General features: G+C 39.0%; 1 protein-coding gene across 6 annotated transcripts in view; it reads right to left on the reverse strand.

Annotated features, from left to right (window-relative positions):
* Positions 1-4,771: 4,771 nt before the first annotated feature.
* Positions 4,772-16,865, reverse strand: part of zdhhc23b (zinc finger DHHC-type palmitoyltransferase 23b) — a 30,552-nt gene continuing 18,458 nt past the window's right edge. For 4 of the 6 annotated variants that reach the window (XM_072260639.1, XM_072260637.1, XM_072260641.1 and 1 more), the window contains 3 exons: positions 12,529-13,227; positions 10,605-10,772; positions 4,772-5,355 (listed from right to left, as the gene is read on the reverse strand). In XM_072260639.1, coding sequence (XP_072116740.1) covers positions 5,088-5,355; positions 10,605-10,772; positions 12,529-13,227 — 1,135 coding nt within the window. In that variant the 3' untranslated portion in view covers positions 4,772-5,087. The remainder of the gene's footprint in view (positions 5,356-10,604; positions 10,773-12,528; positions 13,228-16,865) is intronic. The other 2 variants (XM_072260642.1, XM_072260643.1) reach the window with 2 other exon arrangements.

A 16,865-nucleotide genomic window follows, 5' to 3' on the forward strand; every position in this document is an offset into this window, starting at 1 on the left:
GCAAATAGATTAAAATTTTTCTTAACCAGTAATAAACAATATACAGATATAATAAATAACATTATCTGGTTGTCTCAGAGTAAAGTAAATCCACTTCTGAGCCTTCAGTTTTAAGAAATTAATAATCTCAGATTACTGCTTCAATGAAATATCATTTGGAAATACTAATGATGAAAAACATGTTAAATCTTATAGATTAGCAAGGAGGCAGGACTGGAGTGAAGTCAGTGAGAAGACTGGTATGTTCAGCGACCAGACTGCAAGCCTAGAAATCGGGATCACCATGTTACTGTAAAAGGGAAGATAGGCTTAAATTGCTTCTATTTCAATGCACTTAGCCTGGCAGGTAAAGCAGACAAACTGAAGGCATGGATTGATTCTCGGGACTGGGACACTGAGACCATTACAGAAATATGGCTGAGAGAAGGGCAAGACTGGCAGCTCAGTGTCCAGGATACTGATATTTAGATGTGACAGAGGGATGACACTGCAACAGTGCCGAGAGGATATTCTCAAGGGATCATCTGACAAGGCCATTTGGGTGGTACTAAGGAAGCCCTTGATAGGGCTATATAGAATAAACAGCAGGAACTTGAGGAGCAGATGTGTTGAGAGTACTGCACATAGTTCAGAGAATAGTAGGGTAGTACTAGTGAAAGATTTTAAATTTCCTGGTATTGATTAGGCCAGGATAGGGCAGACCACTGGTGCATCCAAAAGTTTCCTCATGCAATATACAAAAAAACTCAGGCAGGAGCAATACTGGATCTCCTCTTGGGGAGCAAAGCAGGTAGTTGGGGAATACTTGGCTCCAGTGAGCTCAATTAGTTTTTAAATAGTTATGGAAAATTATAGAACCGGTCCACAGGTTAGGGTCCTGATTTGAAGTGGAAGCAACATTGAGGGCATCTATGATCGTCTAGTGATATCAACAAGGTACCTTTATTTAAAGGGAAAAGAACAATTGGCAAGTGGAAGGCTTTTATAAGAATTATATCAGGAGTCTGGGGGAGTAGACATACCAAGTTCAGGGAACCATGACTGACAAAAGAAATTGAGGCCATATTTCAGCAGCTGGGTACAAATTAATCCTTCAACAAATATAAAAAGTTTAAGAGCAGGTGTAAGAGGGGTAATCAGGAGGGCAAAGTAGGTATGAGATGGATTTTGTAGGCAGAGTTTAAAATAATCCTAAGAGGTTCTTCAGTTATATTAACAGTAAAAAAGTGACTAGGACTGGGTTCTCTTAGAGACTATAGGAAATGGTTGAGATTATTAATGTCTCTTTCTCCTTGGTGTTACTAAAGTGAATATCACGGATGCATGTGATAAATAAATGCATCTCAGCAGGTGCACAAGAAAGATGCTGCCTGGACTAGAGAGACCAAGTTAAAGGGCAGAATTGGCCACACTGGATCTTTTATTCTCTGGAGCACAGGAGAATGAGGGGTGACCTCAGTCCATAAAATCATGAGTATGAATAAGGTCGACAGTCATTGTCTTTTCTAAAGATATTAGGGATCTGACACGTTGGTTCTTTATAACAGAATAATGAGCATCTGGAATGAGCTACCAGAGGACATGGTTGAAGCAGGTACAACTGCAATATTTCACAAGCAGTAGAATAAGTACATGGAGGGGTGGGGCTTGGAGGGTCATGTGCCATGTGTAGGCATCTGGGACTAGTAGGAAGGATGCAGTGGTTGGCACAGTCCAGTTGGGCTGAATGGGCCTGTTTCTGTGCCATATTAGTCTATGGCTGTAAAAGAAAATCACAACCACTTACACGAAGATGGTAGTTGCATAGTCCTGATTCGGCCCTGCAATGGTTAGCACAAATTTGCAACTCGTCATTTTCATATACTAATTAAAATTGCACCAAGATGATAAAATTTTCTTTTTTAAACTTTTTTTTTAAATTCAGGACCATTTTTAGTTCTTTGAATGGAGTTTATGAACTGGTATTTAATAGTTCTTTTCAGAGTCAAACCTCCTTGATTTTTGGTGACCAATTACTTCAAATAGTGGTAGGTATGGGCGGAGCAGGAAAATTCATTTTTTTGGAATACAGTTTTGATACATGAACATAGTTGATGTTTCCAAGATGGTTCAAACTGCATTCAAATACAAAAAAAGCACAACAAAATTTCAAGGATCTCAAAACAATTACTTATACAATGACAAATTTATCAATAAATACCAAGTCCACTGCCCATTTTTAATATACAGAATTTTCTAATACAGTACTAGAATACTTCATCTAACATAGTTAACATCTTAAGTTAAAATATTCTCTTTGCCATGAATATGCATCTTCAAACTTTCCTTTGTTGAGCAGATACTCAATTACCTTCAATATTTGTTCTTTCTCTTCCAAGCCACTAGGGTTTCTCACTTCCAGAGACCACAGTTGAACCTCTGTGACCTCACACAAATGGTCATTCATCATGAACCCAGTCCCCTGCAGATTTTCCACAGTTCTTCCAAAGGGCTGATTTATCCTTCTTGATCACAGATGCAATCTGAACTCAAATTTACAACAGGCCAACGATTTGACCTACTTACTCACTCCATCTTTGCTAGATGGGCCACAGTGAAAAAATATTTTCAACCAAATTAAATAAAGTTTAACAAATGTTAATGCACAAAATATTTCTTCTGAAATAAGTTCCAAGGACTCCATGTATTATAAATGTGGAGTGTTGTATTAGAGATCTCCAATTACAATGAGAAACTGAACACAAGATAGATGACACACTTTTTCCTAAGATAGTTTAGTCATATATTTGGAAATGTCTACCTTTACCAAAAAAAAGTTTAAAAACCATGTGGCATCCTTAAAACTAATTAAGTAATTAACTTTATGCAGTTAAACTAAACTATAAAGGCTAGTTATCACATTTGAGGTGAAGCACCCTCAAAATAAAATAGAAAAGAGTATAAATGCACCAAAAGCTTTATCACCTTTTTGGAGAAGTCAGTACTAGACATTTAAAATATTCTAATTAATGTCAAGTATTTCTACTTGAGAGATGACCATTGCTCGCAAATAATTGTGTCTGCAATATTCTCCTGTCACTTGCACTAATTCTTATTTGAGGGATATTTACATCACATTTGAAAGTAATGCAAACATTAGTAGGGAAACTATAGAAATTGCATTGATTTTAGCACATTAGTGGTTTCTGTTTTGGCATGGTTTTTCTGGCTTTAGTCCTGTGACCTAACATCAGAGTAATTTGTTTCACAGGTATCACCACAACGTACATAATGAAGGAGAACAAAGCACAAGATAAATGGTAATTAACACTTAGAACACAAAAAAAATCAGAAAAACTTGGAATAACAATTGCCTATTCACAATTTAAATCATGAACCCGATCTTTGAGATTGAAAGTATTAAAGGTCCATATTAATGGAATTTTAATCAACGTTTGATCAGATCAGCGACTACAACTGGATTACATCCACATACATAGAGTTGCATTAGGAATATCAAACTATTTATATAACATAAATGCAGAACAAACTCATTGTGCTATCCCTTTTCAAAGTGGTTCTTCAGCTATTTATAATTATTTTTGAAAGTTATAATTTTTTTCCCAGAGCCAAAATGTAACTAATGTAACTGAAATGTAATAGTGTTACTGTATGCCTCAGTATTAAGCCTCAAACTTTTTTTAAACATGTTTTGTGAAAATAACTGATTTAAAATATGTACACAAACACACATGATAAAAATGCTATAAAATACTTAACATCAAACAATGGCTATTCTTTCCTTTGACTTTAAAAATTAATAAATTTTCCCATGTGCTTATGAAAATATTGATATAAATTCAGTATTGATGGTATTACACCCAAAAGAAAATGCTGGAAACATTTAGCTGGTCAGGGAGCATCACGAGACGCACAGCTAATATTTCAGATTGATGGCCTTTCATCAAACTCTCAATGACCTCAATGTTACCTTAACTTTGCCCACCACATCCAATGTTCCATTTTTATTTCAAGTTTTTAGTACATAGTGTTCCAGTCATTTAACTAATTCCACAAAATGAAATCATAGAACACAGATTCTAAATACAAATCATACATAATTTCAAAAGTAACATCATGTGAACAACCTTCAATTAACAGGTATTGTACAGCTTCTGAAAATGAGGTAGGCTTTACACACACTGAGCAGCTCAATTTCTGCAAAATCAAAACCACCAACAAGCTCAACTCAGGTAAATTCAAAGCAGTGACAAAATCAATTTATCACACCCATTCCCAACTTAGAAAGGGATTGCGCTGTAGATAAATTGATAGATTCCTGACCACTGCTCCAGAAAGACAAATTAGAATCCTGCATGGTTGTAGAATTTAAGTGATTAATTAACAGTTATGGCTATCACAAAACTGCTAGATTGTCATAAAGCCATTTGGTTCACGAATGCCTTTAAAGGAAGAAATCATTCCCCTCTTTACACAGCATTCCAGGCCCACCAATGTGATCGACTCCGAACCTACTCCACAATTTAGTGTATGCAATGATTTGTGACAAATGCTTGCCTCGCCTGCCATATTCACACCCTGGGAAGAAATTTTCAAAATCCCTATTTAATTTCACTAAGAACTTTATTAATCCCCAAATATTATCCTTAAATCATATTACTTGCATTAATTTTCCTTATATTATGCATCATCCTAGAGTCCTACAGTCAACATGCTTTTTGCACTCCTGAAATTTCCTGATGAGTTCTTCCAAACAAATCACAAACTCTGGTTAAAAGAAAATAGTTTTTATATACATACACACACGGGCAGTAAAAGATACATCGACTGTGATTTTATTGTTACAAAAAAAGGGATTTGTGGATAAGCAATATCCTACACATTGAAACCAAGCTCCCCACTGCAATGCACCAAGGAAAATGTCCTAATATCTTCAGTGTGAGACATTATTTTTGACACATTTACAATTAATTTGTTTCGAAGGCTACTGTTTCATTCAGGTAGATTTAAAAATAAAGTATCAGGCACATATTGGGTCATAAATGTTTATCTATGACTCAACAACTTAATTAAAATAACAGAAACATTTACACTAAATCTTCAAATCTTGGCTTTAGATGATTCGACTGAAGTTGAAGGAATTCTTTCCAGTTGTTAATGAGCCCTCGGTTGTACTCATCAGTTTTTATGATTAGCCCACAGAGATATTTGTCTCCAGTTTTGTCTCTCAAAGCAAAGCGTGTTTCTCGCTCAGTGATGTTGTAACTGATGTTGATGAGTTGGATGAGGAAAAGGTAACCCATTCCCGCAGTGACTATTGTGCAATACCAGACACAGGTGAATGACAGAGCAGTACTGTGAAAGATAAAGCAGAATTCACAGCATTACAAAAATTATATATAAATATACTCATGGCAAACAGAGAAACTTGAAGATGCTATTGTAAACACAGAAACATTCCAGAATCTAGGCACAACGCTCCAATACTTCTGAATTTCAAAAACAAGAACATTTTTAAATACTGAGAATATTTCCCATCCATTCAAAAGAAAACCCTGGTTAAATGTTGTAAGCTATTAACAACAAAGCAGTTGAGGCCCTGGCATACACTGATAACTCCGAGTAGCAGCCTGCCTAGTATTTATCTTCTTCTTTAATTAATACATCATCCATGCAAATGCTATTCCTCAAAATACTACCTGGAGTGACAACACTTCTTATGTCATCTTTTCAATTCCTCTCAACAATCCAAATTCACACCAGCCATTCTTTCACCTCTTAAATATTCTCCAACATACATTCCTAAACAAAAATATGCTCCATTTGTACATGGAGGTCAAAAAAATTAAGTGCATCTCATTCATTTCATTTTGGAGAGTACTGGGAATTTAAATTACACCTTAAGATTCACAAATACTGTTGTGCTAATTTTTTTCAGTTTAAGAACAAAGGATCTATTGCTTTCCCAGCATATTTGACGAACAAACTCTTCTCGGGCTTCCAGTTGGGTAAAGGTATCAATTTTAACCAACGTTTCGATGAGAAACTGCCAGCTTCATCAGGGATGATGCCTGAGCACATCTAGTCCAGTGGTATTTATACCCCCGTCATCATCCCTCCTGACTGGCTAGTTCTCACCCAATCAGGTTTCCACTGTCCCATCTCGTTAACAATCGAATTCCAGTTCTTACTGGAGCGAGACCTTCATTTTTGTTTAAGTTCTTTTTTTCTAGTTTTATTTCAATTGCTTCCTTCATCAGGTGGTCCCAAAAGCCATTGGCGCAGCACAGTAGTTTTTTGCCGAAGTCAATCCTACAGCCATTGCAAATGCAATGTTCTGCTACCTTTCTCCAGGTAAACCAAATGGATACACCTCCTGTGCTCCTTGATGCAGGTTTCCACCGTGCGTCCCATCTGGCCAATACAAGCTGCTCCGCATTCACAGGGAATCTTGTAAACACTAGCTGTCCTGAGTCCCAGGTAATCTTTGACCCACATAAGCTGTGATTTGAGCTTCCTTATGGGTTTGTGGATGGTATTAATCCAGTATTTCTTCAGGATCCTGTCAATCCTTCCAGAAACCATGGAAATGTAGGAAAGACAGGCGGTAACCCTCGTTGTTAGGTTTCCTGGTTTTTCTGTCGGCCTTTTTAAGGACCCAGTTGAGTTTCTTCACCTTGTGGTCATTCTGCAGGAACTTCGTGCATAATCGTCTCATTTCCTTGTAAAGACTCTGCAGGGCCAAAATAGTTTTCGCAGAGTTAATCAAAGTAGAAAGATCTGCTCTGCACTGGGAGGCATGGTGGTGGCTATTACTGTTGAGTGGGTTTCCGATAGACATCATGTCCAAGGCTACTGTCGTATTAGAATAAATACAGCATATTTTTGTTTGGGAACACAAGTTGGAGAATATTTTAAGAGGTGAAAGAATGGCTGGCGTGAATTTGTATTGTTGCGAAGAATTGAAAAGATGACACAAGAAGGGTTGTCACCCCAGGTAGTACGTTGAGGTAATAGCATTTGCATGGATGATGCATTAATTAAAGAACAAGAAAAATAGTAGGCCGGCTGTGACTTGGTGTTGATCAATGTATGCTGGGGCCTCAATACCTCCTTGTGCAACTGGATCCTCCACTTCCTTACTTGTAGATCTCAGTCAGTTCAGATTGGCAACAGCAGTTCATCCACAATCACCATCAGCACAGGCACACCACTCACTTTACACTTACGACTGTGTGGCTAAGCACAGTTCCAATGCCATATTTAAGTTTGCTGACAGCAGCACTGATAGCTGAATCAAGGGCGGTAACAAATCAGCATACAAGAGGGAGATTTAGTACATGTGAAAGGTTATTTTCCCCTCACACAATATTGAAACAATATAATTTGACCTCAACACACATCAAAGTTGCCGGTGAACGCAGCAGGCCAGGCAGCATCTCTAGGAAGAGGTACAGTCGACATTTTGGGCCGTCCTGATGAAGGGTCTCGGCCTGAAACGTCGACTGTACCTCTTCCTAGAGATGCTGCCTGGCCTGCTGCATTCACCAGCAACTTTGATGTGTATTGCTTGAATTTCCAGCGTCTTCAGAATTCCTCGTGTTTATAATTTTACCTCAATATGTTTTAAAATTATTTCCAACAGGCACAGAACAGGACACAAGATAACAGTAGTTATTCACTGCCAAGTCCAAAGTTTATCTCCTTTCCCCAGCCCAGCCCAGCCCAGCCCATATCAGTTATGCTCATTCCAAATCTCTCTTCAGCCTGCAATAACACTGAGAATTAAATTCTTTGCTGGTATATACCTACATTATAAATCCATTTGCTACCATTTAGCAATCTAGACAGAGATAAGAGATAGGAGCTTAAAATGGTACATGAAATAGATAAAAGCCCTATTCTTAGCACTGACAATATCTGTTTTGTTCAGTACAAAATAAAATCACTAACACAACCAAAACTACAACTGTTCAAATGACCTGATATTAAACAATGCAATTACGCAGGATGTTTAAAAATAGGAGCTTGCCTTATAAGCAATGCCTATATTTAGAATACAAATTTCTTTGTTTATTGCTATTCCCTTCTCCTTTGTCAGCTTTTACTGCTCTTCTACAACTCTGATTGAATTACAATTGCACAGGTACCTGTAATTCATCAGTTCATCAATTTCCAGAAATGTTGTCTACACACATTAACTGACCATTGAGAGTTTCAATTGGGTCCAATCCTGCTGCTCCCATTCTCGACTCTCTGCAGTGACAGCTAGGGGATCACTAAATTATGACCAGGAACATTGAAAAACCTCTCCCTGCCTAACCCAGGGACACAGCAATTATGAGTCAAAAACCTCTGGTATTTTATTGTTAAAATAATAGGTTCCAACTACTGAAGCAATGACAATAAAATCAACAGCAAACTAGACAAGGAGAGAAAATGAGCAAAGATGTAGTCTGGACTGAGTCTTACCTGAAATGATCCCAAGTACAAATTTGTAATGAAGCCCATCCAATTTACATTTCTATAAATCTATATTTTCTGTTTCCACCATCTCCTACAGCCAGTAGTTCTGGAGATTCACTGTTGACTTAGCTGAGCTTGGATGTCACTTGTACTGGCCAGCAGTCAACATAAGATTATTCTCATTTCTATTGTTCTGCTGCTCACTGAACAGTGAACACTCTCTACGACAGCTCAAGATTAATAGAGATACACAAGTCCCATTTCTTTACCACAGAAAATATAGCTTCGGATTGGAAGATCTGTGCCGTTATTAACACACAATCAGTATCTTTTGGATTTAAAATAACTCATTTCAGGTATTTTCTTATGATGATATTTACACATATTTCTAAGAAATGCTGTGAAAATGGTCATTAAAATTAAGCAAATTAGACTGGACTGGAAATAAAAGGGAGTCAGCTAAATTTTGTCTAAGCAATCTTGACAGGACTGACTAGGATGAAATGAACTTTATTGTGGCTGATGACAGAATAGTGGAGATTGGACCCAAAACTCAAAAAGCAGATGGATTCCATGTGAGGTTATAAAGCTCTCAGCAAGCCAGCTGAAGGTGAAAGAGTAGTGGCACATTCTCCTCATCTACACAATGCAAGGCAATAAATAAGCCAGAGATATTCTTCCCTACCCAAGAAGCCACACTGAGAGGCTGCACGTGGTTTGGTGAAATTATTATTGTTTTGCATATACTTCTGGTCTTTGTATCTCAACTGATTGACAAGACTAAGTAACATTAGGGCTGACCTCTTGTTACCGTGTTCAGATGGGCTACAAACCTCAGATAACAGTGGGAGCCTTGAATTTAAATTTTTAAACAAAGGAGCTTCGAGGAAAACCTGTCAAATTAAACTTTATAGAAAAGTACGAAATATTAAATAGGATAAAATATGGATAGTTCTTTTTGTTGCATTTTAACAACACAAAGACAATATGGGTTCAAAGCCACATGAAAATTTTAGATGGAAGCCAGGAAGTATTTCTTCACACAGAAACACACATAAAAGTTGCTGGTGAATGCAGCAGGCCAGGCAGCATCTCCAGGAAGAGGTACAGTCGACGTTTCAGGCCGAGACCCTTCGTCAGGACTAACTGAAGGAAGAGCGAGTAAGGGATTTAAAAGTTGGAGGGGAAGGGGGAGATCCAAAATGATAGGAGAAGACAGGAGGGGGAGGGATGGAGCCAAGAGCTGGACAGGTGATTGGCAAAAGGGGATACGAGAGGATCATGGGGCAGGAGGTCTGGGAAGAAAGACAAGGGGGGGGGGACCCAGAGGATGGGCAAGAGGTATATTCAGAGGGACAGAGGGAGAAAAAGGAGAGTGAGAGAAAGAATGTGTGCATAAAAATAAGTAACAGATGGGGTACGAGGGGGAGGTGGGGCCTAGCGGAAGTTAGAGAAGTCGATGTTCATGCCATCAGGTTGGAGGCTACCCAGACGGAATATAAGGTGTTGTTCCTCCAACCTGAGTGTGGCTTCATCTTTACAGTAGAGGAGGCCGTGGATAGACATGTCAGAATGGGAATGGGATTTGGAATTAAAATGTGTGGCCACTGGGAGATCCTGCTTTCTCTGGTGGACAGAGCGTAGATGTTCAGCAAAGCGGTCTCCCAGTCTGCGTCGGGTCTCGCCAATATGTAAAAGGCCACATCGGGAGCACCGGACGCAGTACATCACCCCAGTCGACTCACAGGTGAAGTGTTGCCTCACCTGAAAGGACTGTTTGGGGCCCTGAATGGTGGTAAGGGAGGAAGTGTAAGGGCATGTGTTGTTTGCGTTTATCTTCACACAGAAGGTGATTAGCTTGAAAAATCATTAATAGCTGGAAAACGCTGACTAGTATTGAGGATGGGTTAGGGGATCCAATAACGTTAAACCGAAACTAACTGCTGTTACTTGGAAAACAATGGGTTCTTAAGAATAAAATCAAGTGCGTTGAAATCCCTCCAACATATGAACCCAATTTGTGAAATAAAATTATGTAGGATAGTTTACACATTCCATTCTATTTATGAATTTAGTTTTTATCCAAATGAGCTCTGTTAATTCAAGAAAACCATAGAAGTGATTATCCTTTTTCTTACCTATGTTCTTTGTAGACTCCAGGACAATAGAATAGAGCTGTGAAAATGCTTTGTCCCCTGCATATAGTGGTCAGTGTCAGACTAATTCCATACAGAGAGGTGAGGAGGAAAAGAAACAGGGTCAGAATAAATGCACGGTGATTGCCTTGACCTACACAACTGTTAATCCTGGAAACAGAACAAGATAAATAAATAAAATGGTTTTGAGTAAAACTTCATGCATTCCAAGCTGAACTGATTTCTCCCAAACTATAAATGACAAATGCTTGCTACAAAGAAACAGGGATTAACTGAAAATGCTGCTGAAAAAAAGGAAAAAAAAATCACAGCAAAAACACACCAGGCCAGACTACCTTCATTAACTCCTCACACACGTATCCAGTTCACAATGTTTGTAAATGAGAGCTAATTATCTGCTTTTCAGCTCAATAGTGTCCATTTGAACTTTCAGGTTAAGCAAGAATTCCAGACTTCACAAGAGCTACACCATTTCATTAGATGATATCAGCACAAGAAAGGCTGACACCGTTCTCAAATTCCCTCTCAAGGCTTCACTTTGCAACATAGTTCATTCAAATGGTGGTCAATAGTGTGGAATATAAACAGCCTTGTCAACCTTTACCCTAAGACGTCGTGTGTGAGAGAGTGAAGCAAAATAAACTTCCAAAGTTTGTCCTCTTAGTAGTAAGAATAGTTTAACCCTTCTGCAGGCTGTTTAGCTGAAAAAAAATCACAAATAAGATAAATAAAATGCCTGTGCAGATTGGTGATAACACCTCCTCCTTGCTGACAATCAACACTGGCACACCTCAGGGGTGTGTGCTTAGCCCACTGCTCTACCCTCATATACATGTGACTGTATGGCTAGGCATAACTCAAATACCATCTATAAATATGCTGACAAGACAACCACTGTTGGTAGAATCTCAGGCGGTGACAAGAGGGCGTACAGGAGTGAGATATGGCAACTAGTGGAATGGTGCTGCAGCAACAACCTGGCACTCAACGTCAGTAAGATGAAAGAACTGATTGTGGACTTCAGGAAGGGTAAGACAAAGGAACACATACCAATCGTCAGAGGGATCAGAAGTGGAGAGAGTGAGCAGCTTCAAGTTCCTGGGTGTCAAGATCTCTGAGGATCTAACCTGGTCGCAACATATCGATGTAATTATAAAGGCGGCAAGACAGCGGCTATACTTTATTAGGAGTCTGAAGAGATTTGGCATGTCAACAAATACACTCAAAAACTTCTATAGTTGTATCATGGAGAGCATTCTGACAGGCTGCATCACTGTCTGGTATGGAGGGGCTACTGCACAGAACCGAAAGAAGCTGCAGAAGGTTGTAAATCTAGTCAGCTCCATCTTGGGTACCAGCTCACTGTTACCATCAGGTAGGAGATACAGAAGCCTGAAGGCTCACACTCAACGATTCAGGAACAGCTTCTTCCCCTCTGCCATCCAATTCCTAAACGGACATTGAACCTTTGGACACTACCTCACTTTTAAAAAAAAAATACAGTATTTCTGTTTTTGTATATTTTTTTAAATCTATTCAATATACATAATTGATTTACTTGTTTATTATTTTTATTTTATTTTTTTCTCTGCTAGATTATGTATTGTATTGAACTGCTGCTGCTAAGTTAACACATTTCACATCACATGCCGGTGATAATAAACCTGATTCTGATTCATTGCAGAAACAGATAATTACACAGAATCGCTTACAACATTAAATCTGGTGATTCTTGTAATTTATTCCTTGGCTTTTCCTTACTCCAACCCACTATTCCTACCACACTTTAAAAACACTCTCTCACTTGCAACAGAGGTCAACTTGCCTGTAGTTATTCCACATACCTTTCAATATACGGCAGGCCAAAATGAACTTAAAGCTCTATCTAAATCAGCATTGCACCTACCAAACACAGTGATGGTCCAGTCTTTGAACACAGGATGCACATATTCGGCAGTGTCCTGAACGAGGTGGTTTTAAAATCTTGCACACTGTGCACCAGTCCTTTTTGAATTCAGTTTGATCCATTTGCAACTTGCCATTAGGAACAGAAGGATTCATCTTTGAGGACGTGTCCCGGCCTACAGGCTGAATTTGGCTTGTACCATTCACATTGTGCAATGAAATGTCATTTCTCTGAACCTTTTTGATTGGAACACTTCCATGATCTGTTCTGAGGTAGCCTGGGTCCTTCTTGGTCTGTGCTAAACTTGTTAGTGTCAGGACCAAACCACTGGTGATCGCAATCAAGTGCACAGAGCTTATGTTTCCTCTAGGCATAACCTCAGTCAGAAACAAATAGTACATGTAACCCAGGGAAAAGAGACCAAGACTTAGAAAAAACAGTGTGTGCCCCTTCTTCTGGTGAGTGACATAATAGTACCAGAGCACCAATATTGGCAAGGATGTCAGAATGACGAGTGCCAAGAAGAAGTGAAGGGCTGCAATATGAAGGAAGATCGGGAGGAACACAAGAGGTGGCAAAATTGTGACATCAATCTTCTTGGCACCGGTGCCCAACAACCATGGGATCCGCAGGCGATCAGAAACTGTGTCTGATATTCGTTTAATATTCTGTGAACTGACGGATTTACCTTTCAAACACCTGAAAGTGAAAACACAGCATTGGAATTATTCTAAAGCTATTTGTTTCCTTTAATACAAAAGGGCTTAAGCAGTCTTAAAGTGAAACAAAATTCAACGGAAGCTCACCCAACTATCAGGTAAAGAATGGATTATAATAAGGAATCAAGACAGTGCACATTTCATGGACAATTTCAGTTATAACTAAGTATTAACAAATCATTGCTTTCAGTAGAAGTTTGAAATAGCCTGAAGATCTCCCAGGAATGCTGTGCAAACAGTAAAGAGCACCTCATGCAAGGTGGTTTTCGAAACAAAATTAGTATTTTTGGGCTTCAAATAATTAAGCAGATTATTTTATGTGCACTGCAATTGCAGCTGCTTAATCCGAAAATAACTAAAAAGTGTAGATAACACATTGCATTAGCTGGTGTCTGTCGTAGTTACGGACCCGTCACTATTCATTGTCAACTGACAGAAATGTCTGCAGTACCCAGATGTGCTGTTAAAAGATCGAATATCCTTATCTTACCAGTAATTAACTTGTTTTCCTAAGAGAATGTGGATTTTTGCAATATTCTCCTTATTAATCGGAAATTAATGATTTTAAGAGAAGTTAAGGAATTTATGTTTTTGCTGCAAAAATGTTCAAAAATATCAATCTAGATTTTGTTGCAGTAATAATGCCTCTCATCTCCACACTCTCCACCAACCAACTTCTTTTAAAACAGTTGGTATACAAGTAAATGCGGTGTGTACTGAGGCAAAAAAAGACAGGTAAATTTTCGGGCAAAATTGAAAAGGGTGATGAAGGTATATTTGAATGCACAAAGTATAAGGAATAAGATAGATGATCTTATAGCACAATTAGAAATGACATTGTGGGCACCACTGAGTTGCGGCTGAAAGAAGATATTTTTAAGCTTAACATCCAAAGGTACCCACTGCATCAAAAAGTAGGCAGAGGTGACAGTTAGTAACAAATGAAATCAAATCCTTAGAAAGAGATGACACAAGATTGGAAGATGTAGAATTCTTGTGGTAGAGTTAGGAAACTGCAAGAATAAAAATATCCCAATGGGAGTTACATTCAGGTCTCCAAGCAGTAGCCAGGATGTGGAGTACAAATTACAAAAGCAGGTAGAAAAGACACGTAGAAAGGGCAATGTTATGCTAGTGATGGGGATTTCAATATGCAGGTAAATTGAGGAAAATCAGGCTGCTGCTGGATTACAAGAGGACGAATGTGTAGAATGCCTACAAGATGGCTTTTTAGAGCAGATTGTGGTTGAACCATCTAAAGAAAAGATGATTCTGGATTGGGTGCCGTGTAATGAACCAGATGTGATTAGGGAGTTTAAGGTAAAGGAACCCTTAGGAGACAATGATCATAATATCATAGACTGCAGGGTGAATTCTATGTGGGAGAAGCTAAAATCAGATGTATCAGTATTTTAATACAGTAAAGAGAATTACAGAGGCACGAGAGGAGCTAGCCAAAGTTGACTAGAAGGGGACACTAGCAGGAATGACATCAGAACAGCAATAGCTGGAGTTTCTGGGAGCAATTCAGAAGGCGTAGAATAGATGCATCCCAAAAGAGAAGTATTCTAAAGGGAGGATGAGACAACTGTGGCTGACAAGGGAAGCCAAAGACAGAATTAAAACAAAAGAGGACATGTTGTAAAGGAAGCTTTCAAAAACCAACAGAAGGCAAGTAAAAAAAAAGCAGCAAGAGAGGAGATTAAATATGAAGTTAGGCTGGTCAATAATGTAAGAAGATACCAAAAGTACTTTCAGATATCCAAAGAGGGGAGAGTGGAAAGGGGAGACCTCCAGAAAATGCTGGAGAGGTAGTGATGGGGGACAAAGAAAATGCAGGTGAACTTAAGTATTTTGCATCAGTCTTCACTGTAGAAGACACCAGTAGTATGCCAGAAATTCGAGTGTGTCATGGGCAAAAGTGAGCGTAGTTGCTATTACAAGGGAGAAGGTGCTTGGGAAGCTGAAAAGTAGGTAAGTCATCTGGACCAGATGGACTGCACCTCAGGGTTCTGAAAGAGGTAGCTAAAGAGACTGTGAAGGCATTAGTAATGACCTTTCAAGAAATACTAGATTCTGGAATGGTTCCAGAGGACTAGAAAATTGCAGATGCCATTCCACTCTATAGGGCAGGGACACAAAAAAGAGGAAATTAGAGTCCAGTTAGTGGTTGATAAGATGCTGAAGCCCCATATTAAGGATGAGGTTTTAAAGTACCTGGAGGCACATGATAAAATAGCCCAAAGTCAAAATGCTTTCCTCAAGGGGAAATCTTGCCTGACAAATCTATTGGAATTCTTGGAGGAAATAACAGGCAGGATAGACAAAGGAGAGTCAGTGAATATTGCTTACTTGGATTTTCAGAAAGCCTTTGACAAGGTGCCACATGGGGCTGCTAATAAGAGAAAAGATCCCATGGTATTACTGTAAAGATATGAACATGGATAGAAGACTGACTGTCCAGCAGGAGGGGGCCTGCCAGCAAGTAGTGATGTCCCACAGGGGTCGGTGTTAGGACCGCTTCATTTTACTTTACATGTCAATGATCTGGATGACAGAATTGATGGGTTTGTGGCTAAGTTTATGGACAATACAAAGATAGGTGGAGGGGCTGGTAATGTTGTGTATGCAGGAAGTCTGAAGGAGGACTTGGACAGATTAGGAGAATGGACAAAGTAGTAGCAGATGGAACAGAGTGTCAGGAAGTGCATGGTCATGCACTTTGGCAGAAGGAATAGCACAGACTATTTTCTAATTGGGGAGAGAATTCTGAAATAAGAGGTGCAAAAGGGACTTAGAAACCCTTGTGCAGGATTATCTAAAGGTTAATTTGCTAGTTGAATTGGTGGTAAGGAAAACAAATACAATGTTAGCATTCATTTCAGGGGTATTAGAAAATAATGCTGAGGCTTTAAGGCATAGGTCAAACTGCACTTGGAGTACTGTGAGCAGTTTTGGGCCCCTTATCCAAGAAAGATTGCGCTAACATTGGAGAAGATCCAGGAGGTTCATGGAAATGATTCCAGGAATGAAAGGATTAACATATGAGGTGAGTTTGGTTGCTGGAGTTTATAAGTATAAGGAGATATTTCATTAAAACCCATTGAATACTGAAAGGCCTAGATAGAGTGGATGTGGAGAGAATGTTTCCTCTTGTGGGGGAGTCTAGAACCACAGGGCATAGCTTCAGAAAAAAAGGATGTTCCTTTAGATCAGAGATAAGGAGAATTTTTTTTCTTTTAACCAGATGATGGTTAATCTGTGGACTTCATTGCCATAGATGGCTGAGGGGTCAATTCATCGAATACATTTAAAGCAGAGATTAATAGGTTCTTTTAGTAAGGGCAAAGGTTATAGGGAGAGGGCAAGAGAATGGGGTTGAGAGGGGTGGCAGAGTGGACCAAATTGCCCACTTTTGCTCCTATGTTTTACGGTCAATTCCCCTTTCCTACTCATCTTACTTCCCCCCTCAACCCCTCCTCCCACCATCAGATTCACATTCTTGCCATCTTTATGGTAGATCATCACCCCATCCATTATGAGTGCATTATCCTCAGTGGATAGCATTAGTTTCTCTGGATTTGCATCCTCCATCTCAACTAGGTCCTTTCTTTCTCC

Source organism: Mobula birostris, chromosome 6, assembly GCF_030028105.1.
Source record: "Mobula birostris isolate sMobBir1 chromosome 6, sMobBir1.hap1, whole genome shotgun sequence".
NCBI lineage: Eukaryota > Metazoa > Chordata > Chondrichthyes > Myliobatiformes > Myliobatidae > Mobula > Mobula birostris.